The 13,487-nt window shown below is 66.2% G+C and overlaps 2 protein-coding genes across 4 annotated transcripts; one reads left to right on the forward strand and one right to left on the reverse strand.

The window, feature by feature from the left end:
* Positions 1-193: 193 nt before the first annotated feature.
* On the forward strand, positions 194-10,231 carry PITPNM1 (phosphatidylinositol transfer protein membrane associated 1). 2 transcript variants are annotated; one of them, XM_068685457.1, is made up of 23 exons: positions 194-757; positions 1,219-1,433; positions 1,514-1,635; positions 3,381-3,602; positions 3,697-4,011; positions 4,194-4,289; positions 4,400-4,507; positions 4,603-4,664; positions 4,757-5,001; positions 5,210-5,399; positions 5,502-5,609; positions 5,697-5,836; positions 6,080-6,258; positions 6,651-6,821; positions 6,911-7,060; positions 7,195-7,343; positions 7,417-7,527; positions 7,773-7,889; positions 8,116-8,264; positions 8,385-8,534; positions 8,797-8,980; positions 9,219-9,347; positions 9,438-10,231. In XM_068685457.1, exons 1-23 carry the CDS (start codon positions 680-682, stop codon positions 9,702-9,704), a joined length of 3,657 nt encoding a protein of 1,218 aa, XP_068541558.1. In that variant the 5' UTR covers positions 194-679; the 3' UTR covers positions 9,705-10,231. The 2 variants fall into 2 exon arrangements, with proteins under 2 accessions (XP_068541558.1, XP_068541559.1); XM_068685458.1 differs by lacking the exons at positions 194-757; positions 1,219-1,433; positions 1,514-1,635 and adding an exon at positions 2,484-2,687.
* On the reverse strand, positions 10,179-13,462 carry AIP (aryl hydrocarbon receptor interacting protein). 2 transcript variants are annotated; one of them, XM_068685537.1, is made up of 7 exons: positions 13,304-13,462; positions 12,994-13,173; positions 12,395-12,583; positions 12,087-12,263; positions 11,862-12,003; positions 11,512-11,758; positions 10,179-11,436 (listed from the first exon to the last, which is right to left on the reverse strand). In XM_068685537.1, the coding sequence occupies exons 1-6, from the start codon at positions 13,400-13,402 to the stop codon at positions 11,553-11,555; spliced, it is 993 nt and encodes a 330-aa protein (XP_068541638.1). In that variant the 5' UTR covers positions 13,403-13,462; the 3' UTR covers positions 10,179-11,436; positions 11,512-11,552. The 2 variants fall into 2 exon arrangements, with proteins under 2 accessions (XP_068541638.1, XP_068541637.1); XM_068685536.1 differs by having other exon boundaries at positions 10,179-11,758.
* Between the last annotated feature and the right edge of the window lie 25 nt (positions 13,463-13,487).

A 13,487-nucleotide genomic window follows, 5' to 3' on the forward strand; every position in this document is an offset into this window, starting at 1 on the left:
ACTCCCCAAATCCTCCCCCCCGCTCCTCAAAACCCCCCAAAACTCCCCCTCCCCAAGCCCCAAATCCTCCCCAACCCCCCCCAAACTCCTTAAATTCCCCCAAATCCTCCCCCTCCAAACCCTAAATCCCCCCCAAAACTCCTCAAATCCCCCTAAAACTCCCCAAATCCCCCCTATTCCCCCTCCCTTTCCCCCCATTATCCCCCCGTTCCCCCGTTTTAACGCCCCGGCCCCTCCGCCCTCGCAGCCCCCCGTGCAGCGCCGCCTCCCCTCTCTGACGTCACGCCCCCCCCCCCCCCATCACCACCTCTGACGTCAGCGGGCGCCCCCCTTTCCGTGACGTCACGAGGCGCGGAGCCGGGGGCGCAGGTTCGGCGGGGGGCGGCGGCGGCGGCGGAGGGGCCCGAGCGCGGCCGGAGGGAGCCGAAAGTTGCCGAAGGTTGCCGAAGGGAGGGGGGCGGGGGGGAGCCGAGCGCGGCCGGAGAGAGCCGAACGCGGGGCGGGAGGAGCCGAACGCAGCCGAACGCGGAGGGCGGGCGGGGGGCGCGTTGCCATGGCAACGGGGCGGGCCTGGCGGCGCTGCGGCGGGCGCCGTGCGGGCCGGGCCGGGCCGGGCCCGGGGCCGGTACCGGGGCCGGTGTAACGGCGGTGCCCGCAGGCGCTGCCCCCCCCCGCCGCCATGCTCATCAAGGAGTACCACATCTTGCTGCCTATGAGCCTGGAGGAGTACCAGGTGGCTCAGCTCTACATGATCCAGGTGCGGCCCGGCCCGGCCCGGCCTGCTGAGGGGGTGGGGGGGGCACCGGGACCGTGTGGGGACACCGGGACCGTGTGGGGACATCGGGATAGTGCTAAGATGGGGGGGGCTGGGGGGGATCTGGGGGGTCTTGGGGACACCGGGGCTGTGTGGGGACACCGGGATGGGGATCCGGGGGTCCTGGGGGGGTGCTGAGGGGTGTGAGGGGCCGGTGTGGGGCTGAGGGGGGGGGGTCTGGGAAGGGTGGTGTGGTATCTGGGGGGCTCTGGGCACGGGGCTGCCCCCCCGGGGGGTTTGGGGGTGTGGGGCTAAGCAGGGGGGTCCCAGGGGTGGCTGTGGGGCTGAGGGGGTTTGTGGTTGGGGAAGGATGTGGGGGATCTGCGTGCTGGTGAGGTGCTGGGTTTTGGGGTGCTGGGTGTGGGTTTTGGGGCACGGGGGCTCAGCCAGCCCGCGCCCCGCAGAAGAAGAGCCGGGAGGAATCAAGCGGCGAGGGCAGCGGGGTGGAGATCCTGGCCAACCGGCCCTACAGCGATGGCCCCGGCGGCAGCGGCCAGTACACCCACAAGATCTACCACGTGGGCTCGCACATCCCCAGCTGGTTTCGGGCGCTGCTGCCCAAGGCTGCGCTGCAGGTGGAGGAGGAGTCCTGGAACGCCTACCCCTACACCCGCACCAGGTGGGACCTCTTGGGGGGGGACACGGGACGGGTTTTGGGGCCGCCTGCCGAGCTCAGCCCCGTTCCTGCACCTCCCGCAGGTACACCTGCCCCTTTGTGGAGAAGTTCTCCATCGAGATCGAGACATATTACCGGCCCGATGCAGGCCAGCAGACCAACGTCTTCAACCTGAGCGCGGCTGAGAAGAGGCAGAGGATTTTGGGTGCGTAAGGCAGGGGTGCTGTCACCACAGCCCAGCAGGATCCAACGCCTGCCAGGGTCCCCGTGCAGCCCTCCTGGGGCTTGCTGCACCGCTGAGCCCGAGGGGTTCAGCCTTTCACCGGGCAGCCCAGGAGAGGCTCAGCGCCTGCAACGCAATGGGTTTTGCTCCCTCCTCTGGCCCTTGTGTTTTGGGAGTGATCTGGGAAAGGCACCTGTGCCCCGAGCACCCTGCCCAGTCTGGTGGTGGCACCATTAAGCGAGCGTCTGCGTTAAAAACATGCTGGGGGTTGATTTCATTTCCTGCCCCCTCGCCTTGCCTGTGTGTTTGTTTGCTGCTCCCCTGTCCCATATCCCAGCCCGTCCTGCATGGTCTGGCACCGCTTTGCCCCTCTCGTAGCGCGAGTGGGAACCTGCACCGGGCTCTGGGCAGGGCATTTTGGATCGTCTGAAGGGGGGAGCTGGGAAAGCGTGTCCCCATTTTCCCCTCTCGCTGCCCTGCTTCTCCTGCTCCCCAGAGCTTTGCTTGGCATTGCTCTCCGGTCCCAGCCCCTCTGCGCTGGCTGAGGGCAGAGCTGGGGGTCCAAAACAGCTTCCCCACCCCCCTGGGGGCAGGTTTGTCCCCGTCTGCTGCCTGCTCCTCTTCCCGGCGGTGTCGGTGCGGTTGTTTTAGGCACTGGAGTGCAGCGCGTCACACTCTGCTCTTAAAATGGAGGCCTAAAATAGGCACTCGGAGGAAATGATTCATCTGACCTATTTCTCTCATTGGTTCTTGCAGCACTGGGGATGTCCGGCTGGGACGCTGGCGGTGCAGGCCTAGGGGGGACAAATTTTGTCCCTGCCACCACCAAGCAGCAACCAGGGCCGAGGGGACAGCGGGCAGGGCACGGCCCCTGTCTGATTTCATCCCCAGACCCAGTCCCATAGCTTCCAGCCCCTCCTCAAGGAGCATGGGGCCGCTGCTGACCCCGGGAGGGATTTTCTTTGCCAGCTCTCGCTCCCAGCACCTCGGATGTAAAATCCCCTCTCACGTTTCAAAGGGCGCCTGGCAGCAGAGCGAGTGCTGGGGCTGCCGGGGCCAAGCTGGCCGCACCGATAGCAGCGTCCTTGCAGGTTTTCTCCCAGAAAAAAACCCACAGAAACAACACAGGAATAATGCCAGCCCCGTGCCATGATCCGAGCTGCTCCCCGAGCTCGCCGGGTGCTGCTTTAAGGGCTGGTGCTGGCCCTGCTGCCACGGCACGGGGGGTGTCAGCGGGGACAAACAGATTTGGGGTTGCAAGGTTTTGCTTTTGATCCTCGCTCCCTTCCTGAGGGAGGCAGCGAGTGGGGGCTCCCCGCTGCACCACGCCGCCTGGGTTGGCCTCAATCTCAGCCCCTGCGTCCCTGGGGTCACCCGAGCCTTCTCCCAGCTGCCAAATCTCCTCGCTAATGCTCCTAAGTGTGTCAGCCCAGCTCGCAGCGCCCAGCCCCCCCCGTGGCTGCCTGCGCCTCTTGCAGCCGCTCCTCGGGGCGCTGAATCCGGCCCTGGCATGGGGATGGGATGCACCTGAGTGCACCCAAAGGTGCTGTTGAGGTTACAGCCATGGGGATGGTGCTCGGTGGTGCTGCCAGCGTGAGTGCATGGCGTGTGGAAATAATTTTCAGAGTGCCCCCGGTCCTATTTTTGTGTCTTTTTCTCCACTTTCCTCCCCGTTTCTCGCTCCTCCGAGCAGTGAGGGGTAACGAGTACTGCTTCTCTTCCCCCAGACACCATCGACATCGTGCGTGACCCCATCTCCCCCGGGGAGTACAAGCCCGAGGAGGACCCCAAGCTCTACCACTCGGCCAAGACGGGCCGGGGGCCGCTGGGGGACGACTGGCTGGAGGCGGCCGCCGGCGGGCCCCTGATGTGTGCCTACAAACTCTGCAAGGTGGAGTTCCGCTACTGGGGGATGCAGTCCAAGATCGAGCAGTTCATCCACGATGTCGGTGAGCGCGGGGTGGGATCGGCTCCCTGCTCACAGGGATTTTGGGCTGGGGGAGCCGGGGCCACGCCGCGCTCGCTCCCCGCTCCCTGTCGCAGGCTTGCGCAAGGTGATGCTGCGCGCCCACCGCCAGGCCTGGTGCTGGCAGGACGAGTGGACGGACCTGACCATGGAGGACATCCGGCAGCTGGAGGAGGAGACGGCGCGGATGCTGGCCCAGAAGATGGCCAAGTGCGGCGAGGCCGAGGAGCCCCCCGCCGCCGGCCCCAGCCCCGAGGGGCGGCCGGAGCCGGGAGCTGCCGGCGGGCAGGAGGGTGCCGAGGCACCGGGCACGTCCGACGCCTCCCCCGATGATACTTTTGCCAAGCAGTGGTCCACGTCTTCCCGTTCTTCATATTCTTCCCAGCACGGAGGTGAGGGAACGGGTCCTGTGGTGGGTGTGAGCAGGACCCCAGACTCAGATCTGCTGCTGCTGACACATCAGGGGACCCTCTTTTCGGTGTCCCCTGTGTGCAGGAGCAGCAGGGACCTGTGGGGCAGGAGCGAGGGCTCGCTGCCCTGGGGGCTGTGAGCGCTGACAGTGTGCTGGTGGCAGGGGGGGTGTCTCCTCAGAGCCTGTCCGAGTGGCGGATGCAGAACATTGCCCGTGACTCTGAGAACAGCTCCGAGGAGGAGTTTTTCGACGCCCACGGTACGGCGGAGCGGCTCCACGACTTTGGGTTGTGCTGGGGGGGAGCCTGAGCAGGGGCTGGGTGCGGGCTGCCCTTCGCCCACCCCACGGCCCCATCCCTGCCACCGCAGAGGACCTGTCTGACAGCGACGAAGTCTTTGCGAAGGAGATGACCAAGTGGAGCTCCAACGACTTCTTGGACACGCTGGAGCGGCCGGCAGAGCTGGACGAGGCTCTGGGTGAGCAGGGCGGGCACGGCCTGCCCGAAACCACCTTGGGGGCTGCCCCCCGCGTGGACGCCCGGCCTCGGCTCACCCCAGCCACGTGCTCACAGGGGAGGGGCCCAGCGCTGCCAAGGCAGACGGCGAAGGACTGGCAGCAGCCGGTTTCTCTGAGGTGTGTGCAAACCTCATCCTGTCCCCCGTGCCTCCCCCCGCATGGCTGGGACCCCGCTGTGGGTGCAGACGGGAGCTGTTTCCTTCCTGCAGGGCGGCTCGGCCGAGAGCGCGGCGCAGACGTGCCGGATCCACGCGCTCTTCCTCATCCTCCACAGCGGCAACATCCTGGACCAGGGGGTGGGCGAGCCGGGCTCCAAGCAGGCGGACGTGCAGACGCTGGCGGCCACCTTCGACGCCGTCACCCGCGTCCACTTCCCCGAGGCGCTGGGGCACGTGGCGCTGCGCCTGGTGCCCTGCCCGCCCATCTGCGCCGCTGCCTACGCCCTCGTCTCCAAGTGAGGATGGCGGCACGGCGTGCCGGGGCTGTGGGGTGAGAGGGGGCTTTCCCCACGCAAACCGCTCCCGGGAGGGGATTTGGGGAGGCAGTGGGCTTGGGGAGAGGGCTCTGCTTCTCTTGGCGCGGCATTTGGGGAAGCGAGCATGGTGCGATGGCTTGGGGATGCCAGGGCAGCCCGGCTCACCTGCTCTCCGTGCCCCTTTCAGGCTCAGCCCCTACAGCCACGACCGGGACAGCCTGTCCAGCAGCCAGGACCACATCCCTCTGGCAGCCCTCCCGTTGCTGGCCACCTCCTCGGGGAGCTACCAGCACGCCGTGGGCACCGTCATCACCCGCGCCAACCAGGCCTACAGCACCTTCCTGCACTCCGGTGAGGGCGCTGGCTTCTGCGGCCAGGTGAGAGGGGCGGGGAGCTCGGGGGAAGCTTCACCCTGGGTTCCAGCTGGGACTTGGCTCCCACCGGGGACATTTTCGGCCCGGACAGCGTGCCGTCCGCAGGTGGTGCTGCTCGGGGACTGCGTTGGAGGCATCCTGGGCTTCGATGCGCTGTGCCAGAGCCGGGCGGGCGCAGGGGGCAGCCGGAGCAGCAGCCGCCGTGGCAGCCTGGTGGGTGCCCGTGTCTTGGAGCCATCGGTGTAGGCAGTGGCTCAGCAGCAGCCAGCCACTCGCTGATATTTTACTCTCCTCCTGCAGAGCACGGAGCCCATCTCCCCCGAGCTGTGTGGCGGCAGGGACCCGCTGGCCGACGGGGCAGAGGGAGCAGCAGGGTCAGGCCAAGCCAGCCCCGAGCCGGGTGTGCAGGGGGACAGCCAGCAACCCGGCTCCTCGTGCAGGTGAGAGCAGGGGGGACAGTCAGCAGCGCCACCCCCTCTCTCCGTGGGAGTGCTAGTGGCATCCAGGCAAATCTTACACTCCATGCAAGGGTGAATTTTTGATTTGCACCATCCTGGGAGGGAGCGTGGTAGAAGTGCAGTGTCCTGCTGTAGCTCCCCTGCTTCCAGCAGCTCCTCTGGGCTGACGGGGCTGCAGCGGGTGCAGCGCTGGCTTTCCCGTGCCCACCGGCTCTGCTGTTGCAGCCTGCAGCCCAGTGAGGCCCCGCTGGAGGCAGAGGCACCGCGAGGCAATTCTGCAGCGCTGGATGGGGCGGAGGGCGCCGGCACCCGCCTTGACTTTAAGGTATCCGGCTTCTTCCTCTTCGGCTCCCCGCTGGGGCTGGTGCTCGCGCTGCGCAAGACCGTCATGCCCGCTCTGGATGGTGAGGACCCCCTCTGGCTGTGGCGTGAGCCCCCAAGCCTCCCTGCAGGGCTCCTGAGTTGTGTTCCCCCTTGTCCCGTGCAAGTCTGAATCCCCCAGACCTCCTGAAACAGCTCTGTTTAGGTTTTGGGCCCCTTGCACGCCCTGGCTGTGGGGGTCTTGGTGTTGGCACGTGCCTGAGTGTCCCCCTTCCTGCCCCGTGCCAGCCCAGCCTGTCCCACGGCACCGCAGGCTGTCACCAGCATCCTGGGTTTGTCTCCCTACCCTTTCCTGCCTCTGGGTACTGCTTTTCCTCCCTGTTCGCCACGCTGCCCCGTGCCTCCCAGCCCTCCTCCCCCATCCCTGCTGTGTTCCTGGCAGCCCTGACCCCCTGCTCCTCTCTCTCTGCCCCAGTGGCCCAGCTGCGTCCCGCCTGCGAGCAGATCTACAACCTCTTCCACGCGGCTGACCCCTGCGCCTCCCGCCTTGAGCCCCTGCTGGCCAAAGCCTTCCACGCCGTGCCGCCGCTCAGCGTGCCCCGCTACCAGAAGTACCCACTAGGCGACGGCACCTCCTCCCTGCTGGGTGAGCGGCCCCGCTGCCCGGCCGGTCCCGGGTTCTCGAGGGGGGTGCCAAAATAGGCTCTGGGTGGCCTGACTCGGTGCTGCCCGCAGCGGAGGCCCTGCAGATGCACTCTGCCCTCTTCCTGCCCGAGGTGGACCTGGCTGCTCCCCCTACTCCCACCGGCAGCTTTGGGGGCTTCTGGAGGGGCAGCGAGCCTGGAGAGCCCCCCACGCCCGCCAGCACCAGCGAAGTTGTCAAGAGTGAGTGTCACCCCCTGCCCACCTCATCCCAGCACCGTGGATGGTCGGAGGTCTTGTGCGGGGCTTGAAATGGGGCCGGGGAGCAGGGTGTGGGATCAGGCCCAGGGATGGATTCATGTGAGCTCTCCTGGCAGTCCTGGAGCGCTGGTGGGGCCCGAAGCGCATCGACTACTCGCTGTACTGCCCCGACGCGCTGACCGCCTTCCCCACCATCACCCTGCCCCACCTCTTCCACGCCAGCTACTGGGAGTCCTCTGACGTGGTGGCCTTCATCCTGCGCCAGGTACGGCGGGGGCAGCGGGGCGGGCGGCCCAGTTCCCCCGCCGGAGGCTGAGCTGTGCCGTGCCACCCGGCAGGTGATGGAGAAGGAGGGCCCGCAGCCGGCGGAGAGCGAGGAGAGCTCCATCTACAGCCCCGCCATCCCCCGGGAGAAGTGGCAGCGCAAGCGCACCCAAGTGAAGATCCGGGTATGTACCCCCGTGGCCAGCTGCTGTTTTTGGGGCTGTAGCTGCTGGGAACCCGACCCTGTGCCAGGGCAGGCTCGGGATCGAGCTCAGGTGGCTGGGCAAGTCCCACTCCCTGCGGTGACACAGCTGGGAAGGTTTGCTGCTGCCTGCTGCGAGGGTGCCACGCTGGTCCCACAGCCTGGTGGGGGCTGTGTGCCAGCTCGGGGGCTCTCGGGTGCCGTGCTGAGCCCCGCGTGTCCCTGCAGAACGTGACAGCCAACCACCGGGCCAGCGACACCATCGTGTGCGAGGGCAAAGCGCAGGTCCTGAGCGGCCGCTTCATGTACGGCCCCCTGGACGTGGTGACCCTGACCGGGGAGAAGGTACTGCAGCGGCTTTGGGGTGCTGCCAGGGCATCCCTGGAGATGCAGCGAGGGCAGGGGTATCTGGGAGGGGACACGGGGCCAGTGTCACCTGCAGCCAAGGGGCAGGGGAAGGGCTGGAGATCAGCACCTTGTCGGATGTGGCGGCAGAGGATCGTAATGACCTGTAGGTTAGGGAAACAGCAGCTAAGCAGGCTCTGCACTCAGCCCTCCTCCCCTCGCTCAGGTGGATATCTACATCATGACGCAGCCGCTCTCGGGGAAGTGGCTGTACTACGGCACCGAGGTGACGAGCGGCAGCGGGCGCCTGACCTTCACCATCCCTCCGGACAAGGCCCTGGCCATCGGCATCTACCCCGTGCGCATGGTGGTCAGGTGAGGTGGCGGCTGGCAGGGACACCTCGGCCACCTTCTTCTCCAGCTCGTTGGGCAGAAAGCTGGGGGCTGAGGGAGGTGACAGAGCTGGCGCTGAGCCCCCTTGCTGTCCCGTCCCAGGGGTGACCACAGCTATGCAGAGGCGTACCTGACGGTGGTGGCGCGGGGCACCGAGTCGGTGGTGTTCAGCATCGACGGCTCCTTCACGGCCAGCGTCTCCATCATGGGCAGCGACCCCAAAGTGCGGGCGGGTGCTGTTGATGTCGTACGGTAGGCGCTCTTCTTGGGAGGGTAACCGGCCTTTTGTGGCGTGGTGACAAAGCGACCAGGGTGGCGGGGGCGGCAGAGCCATCCCGGGGATGTGCTGGGGTGTCTCCTGCTGTGACAGGACACAGCTCTGCTGAAATCCCCACAGAGGACAAGGTTTTGGAACCAGTGCCCACGCCTGCTCTGTCGGGAGCTGCCTGGTGGCTTCCCACCAGTGGGATTGTCCTCGGGTGGGCTCCCGGCAGCAAGGTTTGTACCCCCCCAGGCACTGGCAGGACTCGGGCTATATGATCATCTACGTGACGGGGCGCCCCGACATGCAGAAGCACCGCGTGGTGGCCTGGCTCTCCCAGCACAACTTCCCTCACGGCGCCGTCTCCTTCTGCGACGGTCTCACCCACGACCCCCTGAGGCAGAAAGCAGCCTTCCTGCAGAGCCTGCGCACCGAGGTGGGTGTGAGGGGTAGGGGTGTGGGATCGGGTGGGCTGAGCTGCAATACCTGTCCCTTTCCATCCTTGGAGGAGCCACGTGGGGTGACTCGTGGAGCTGGACCAGTAGCGCTGGTACCAGGACTGTGATATGGGGCGCAGTGACCCAGTGCCTTGGGGTTGGCCAAAACCAGGGCTCGTGTGGCTGCCCCGGTGCTGTGGGGTCTGTCCCTGCCTTACCCCTGCTCTCCGTGCGCAGGCAGAGATCACCATCGTCGCCGGCTACGGCTCCACCAAGGACGTTTCTGTCTACAGCTCCCTGGGGCTGGCACCGTCGCACATCTACATCGTGGGCCGGGCCGTCAAGAAGTTCCACAACCAGTGCCAGGTACAGGGGCAGGGCTGGGGGCGAGCTGGAGCTGTAGGATCCGTGCGCTGCCCCTGCCCCGGGGTCTCAGGCCATCCTTGTGTCCCACAGTTCCTCTCCGAGGGCTACGTAGCCCACCTCGCCCAGCTGGAGGCGGCAGCCCTGGCCCATTCCCCTAAAGGACCCCCCCGGCCCGTGCTGGGCAAAGGCACCTACGGCTGCCCGGCGCCCGTCGATTTCCTCCGCAAGCAGAGCCAGCTCCTGCGCTCGCGGGGCTCCAGCCAGGCGGAGAGGGACGGGGGCCCTCCGCCCGCGCCCCCCAGCCTGCCCCGTGCCAAACCCCGCAGCGTCAGCCTCAAGCTGGAGGGTGAGGAGTGAGCGCGGCGCAGCCCCCCGTTGTCTTCCCTCGTCCCCCCCCTGGACACAGCCTTCATTTCCCAGCCGGGAGTGCCTGGGGCTGGAGCACACGGCGGGCCCTGAGCCGAGAGGAGGGCTGTGAGACCGCTCCCAGCTGCTCCAGGGGCAGGAGTGACCCCCCCGATACCACCTGCAGCCCCCCCAGCTCTGCCTCCACCCTGCTGCCCGACCCCGTGGGCCCCCCCTGTCCCTGCTGGGGGGCAGTGCCCTTTGGGGTTTGCCTCCCAGGCAGCTCTGGGAGGCTGGAACGGTGCCCCCCGGGCTCCGGCTCACCCTGCCAAGGGTGGGAGGTGATGGGGGGGTTGTGGTTGCACCCCGCAGGCAGCAGCCCCCTCCCCACGACCGCGTATTTATTTCTGTTCCGTGTTGCAAGTTGTTGGGGGGGGGGGGTAGGGGAAGGGTTGGGATTAAAAACAAACAAACAAACAAACAAACCAGGGTTCCTCTGTTCCGTTCATTTCATTGTGAATAAAGCCATGTAAAGCAGAGCTGCTGCATGTCTGCTCTGTGCCAGCACGGGGGCTACGCCTTCCCTCCCCCCGCCCCCCCCTTCAGCCAAACCCTGGCCCCAGGGAGCTGCCGACCCGGGGCCTCACGTGGTGCCCCACGCGGAGCAGGCACGGCAGGCAGGTGGCCTGGCCGTGAGCAATTTGGGACGCGTCACAGGGGAATGACTTTGTGTCCCTGCCAGGAAACACAGCCCGGGGCCTCGGGGGGGGGCTGCCCTGCTGCCCCCAGCTCCGTGCTGTGGCTCAGAGGCCGCCGCAGCAGGCAGCACGTGGCTGAGCAGCAGAGGGAGGCGAGCAGCGAGGAGCAGGGCATAGGACACGCGTCCTTGAGGCTCAAGGGTGAGCAGCAGGGCCGCTGCCTGCACGCCGAGCTCTCGGCAGCGAAGGGAAGGGGCTGGCCCGGTGGTTTTACACCTGCTTGTGCAAGCTCCTGCCTGATGTAAAGCCATGCAGCCCTAGACACGTTAGCAGCTGTAGTACACAAACGACGTGGAGCACTTACCACACCAAGAAACTGCTCAGTTTCACAGGTCCAGCCCTGCAGGACCCCAGGGCCAAGGCTTGCCAGGCTCGCTCTCATGCTCCTGCCCTGCCTGCCACTTTGTTTTACTTGAGCTGTCGCTAACAGCAATTTTTTCTAAGTGGCCAGATGTCTGTGATGAGTTTTGTTTATCTTGGTAGTGCATGACCACAGCTTTATATAGATAGCAGTAACAAGCAGTTAGTGCAGATAAAATATTTACGACTGACGTGGTGACGTGGCACAGGAAACGATAGCAGCAGCCTTGAGAAGTAACGATGCAGGATGTGGGGTGCAGGACAGGCACGACAGGGCAAGAGACGGGGCCCAGCCTTGGCACTGGTGACCCTACGGCCCTGAACAGCTCAGCCAGACCCATGCAGAATGGCGTAGCCCAACGTAAAAGATAAAAATCAATGAATGAATAAAAGAAACATGGAAGAAAGCAGCGGGCTTGAGCTCGTTTCACCCCATGTAGTCCTTCGTAGTGCTTGGGGCTGCCCGGCACCGTGACGACGAGCACAGTCTAGTGAGCGGTCGGGAGATGCACGCTCATATTGCAATTCGACTGTACGCGGCGATTGCTATACTCTGATTAATACTGCGGCTTAAGCGTGCTGCTGCATCGCCGTGCTGTGTCGAGCTCCCGTGCAGCTTCCCATGACTTCAAATAAGTAAACTTTGTATTAAACATTAATAAACATCGATAAAACATTCCACATGGGGAATATCTAAAAACCTGGTCCGAGAGCGTCGCGCTCTCTCACATGGCCACGGGCTCTACTGCGAGAAGATGTCCTTGAAGCGGATCTTGTCCTCCGCGTCCTTCTCCCGCAGGCGGGCTTCCAGGCTCCGCAGCTCCTTGGAGACAACGGGGCGCAGCGAGGGGTCGAGTGCCAGCACCTTGGCGAAGTCAGCCCGCGCCTCTGCCACGTTCCACACCGCCGCGTGGGCCTTGCCCCGCTTGAAGTAGGCCTTGACGTTGTCTGCGGGGAGAGCTGTTGGCTGGGGGGCCTGGGGGCATCCCCAGCACCCCCTCGCCCTGCCAGCACCTGTCTCAACCGGCCGGGCCAGCCCGCGGCTCCTTACCCTCATACTTGTTGAGGATGGAGGAGCAGTGATCCAGCACCTCATAGTACTCCTCGCACTGCAGCTTGCACTGGCAGTAGTTTAACAGTAGTGGTGTGATCTTCTGGTCGAGCTCGATCCAGTCCGGAGAGCCAGGCTGTTCCTGGAGGACGAAAAGGAGCGGGGAAGAGTCCTGCACAGTGGGAGGGATGGGGGGGGACCCCAAGAGGGGCCGGGGAGCCCCACCTTCATCTGCAGGTTCTTGAGGCAGGCGATGGCATCGTAGTACTTGGCCGCTGCCTCCTGCACCTTGCCCTGCCGGTACAGCTCGTTGCCCTCCTTGTGGATCAGGGGTACAGCCTGCAGCTTCTCCTCATCCGTCATGGCCCACGGGTCCTGCTGGTAGGAGCCGGGCTCCTCCACCTGCCGGCACCCCCCAGTCACACAGGCAGCGGCTGCCCCCAGGAAGGGGGGAAACCCCGGAATCCCCAGAACCCTTTCAGGGAACCGGGGTGCACACAAGCGCTTCAAGTGCCTGCCGAGCGCGTCCTCACCTTGAGCACCTCGATGTCGAAGATGAGGGGCTGGGGGTTCTTCTGCAGCTCGTCCAGGTCGGGGTACCCCAGCGAGTAGTGATCGTGCAGCTGGGCGACGCTGCAGCAGTGCCGCTGCCCCTCCAGCGGGTCCTTCCCCGCCGCGATGTTGCGCAGGCTCTTGGCCACCAGCGGGTACAGCACCACGTGCTGGGGGGCGGCGGTGGCTGAATTAGGAAGGGGGGGGGGCGCACCGGGACCCCAAACCCTGGGGGTGCAACCACCCCGGGGCTGGCCACGCCCCCCACCAACAAACCACACCCACATAGAAGACAAACCACGCCCCAAAAAACATAGCCACACCCCCAGATGACAAACCACGCCCCCTCCCACCAAGCCACGCCCCCCCTAATGCCCAAATACCCACTCCCTACCCACCCTGAGCCCCCGCCCCAGCCCCTTAAGCCCCACCCCAACCCACTAAGCCCCTCCCCAACCCATTAAGCCCCTCCCCCAGCCCCTTAAGCCCCTCCCTCAGCCCCTTAAGCCCCACCCCAACCCATTAAGCCCCTCCCCCAGCCCCTTAAGCCCCTCCCCCAGCCCCTGAAGCCCCTCCCCACCTTGGCGTCGCAGCGGAATCGGGCGCGCTCCCCGGGCCGCATGGTGCGCAGCGCCGCCTCCCAGACGGGCAGCTTGAACTTCTTGCCGGCGATCAGCTCCATCGGCTTCCCGCGGGCCCGGCTGTCGTCCAGCGGCGCCTCGTCCCCCCCGCACCGCAGCGTGCGGTAGTGGAAGGTGGCCTGCGGGCGCCACGCTGGTCGCCATGGCAACCGGGCCTGCCTCCCCCCCCCCCCCCCAATATCCATCCTCCCGTTACCGCCCCCGCTGCCCCTCCCGGCCTCAGCCGCCCCCCCGCGGTGCCGGCCGCACCTTGGTGCCATCGCGGAAGTCGGGCAGGGGCCCGGTGCCCTCCCGCAGCACCTCCTTGTGCACGCCGTCCGCCCGCAGCCCCTCCGCCTGCTGCGCCATCGCCCCGCCGCCTCGGCCCGGCTCCTTCCGGGCAGCGCGAGGCGACGCCGGGGGACGAACGGCGGCGGCAGCGCCCCCTGGCGGC

Source organism: Anas acuta, chromosome 5 (genome assembly GCF_963932015.1).
Source record: "Anas acuta chromosome 5, bAnaAcu1.1, whole genome shotgun sequence".
NCBI classification, from domain to species: domain Eukaryota; kingdom Metazoa; phylum Chordata; class Aves; order Anseriformes; family Anatidae; genus Anas; species Anas acuta.

Excerpts from the sequence above, each read along its gene's own strand:
- AIP (XM_068685537.1), bottom strand. The coding sequence starts at position 13,402 with ATGGCGCAGCAGGCGGAGGGGCTGCGGGCGGACGGCGTGCACAAGGAG. Across the intron at positions 12,004-12,086 it reads TCAAGAACCTGCAGATGAAG|GAACAGCCTGGCTCTCCGGA; the intron begins GTGGGGCTCCCC and ends TTCGTCCTCCAG. Across the intron at positions 11,759-11,861 it reads CATCCTCAACAAGTATGAGG|ACAACGTCAAGGCCTACTTC; the intron begins GTAAGGAGCCGC and ends CTCTCCCCGCAG.
- PITPNM1 (XM_068685457.1), top strand. The coding sequence starts at position 680 with ATGCTCATCAAGGAGTACCACATCTTGCTGCCTATGAGCCTGGAGGAG. Across the intron at positions 4,508-4,602 it reads AGAGCTGGACGAGGCTCTGG|GGGAGGGGCCCAGCGCTGCC; the intron begins GTGAGCAGGGCG and ends ACGTGCTCACAG. Across the intron at positions 9,348-9,437 it reads AGTTCCACAACCAGTGCCAG|TTCCTCTCCGAGGGCTACGT; the intron begins GTACAGGGGCAG and ends TGTGTCCCACAG.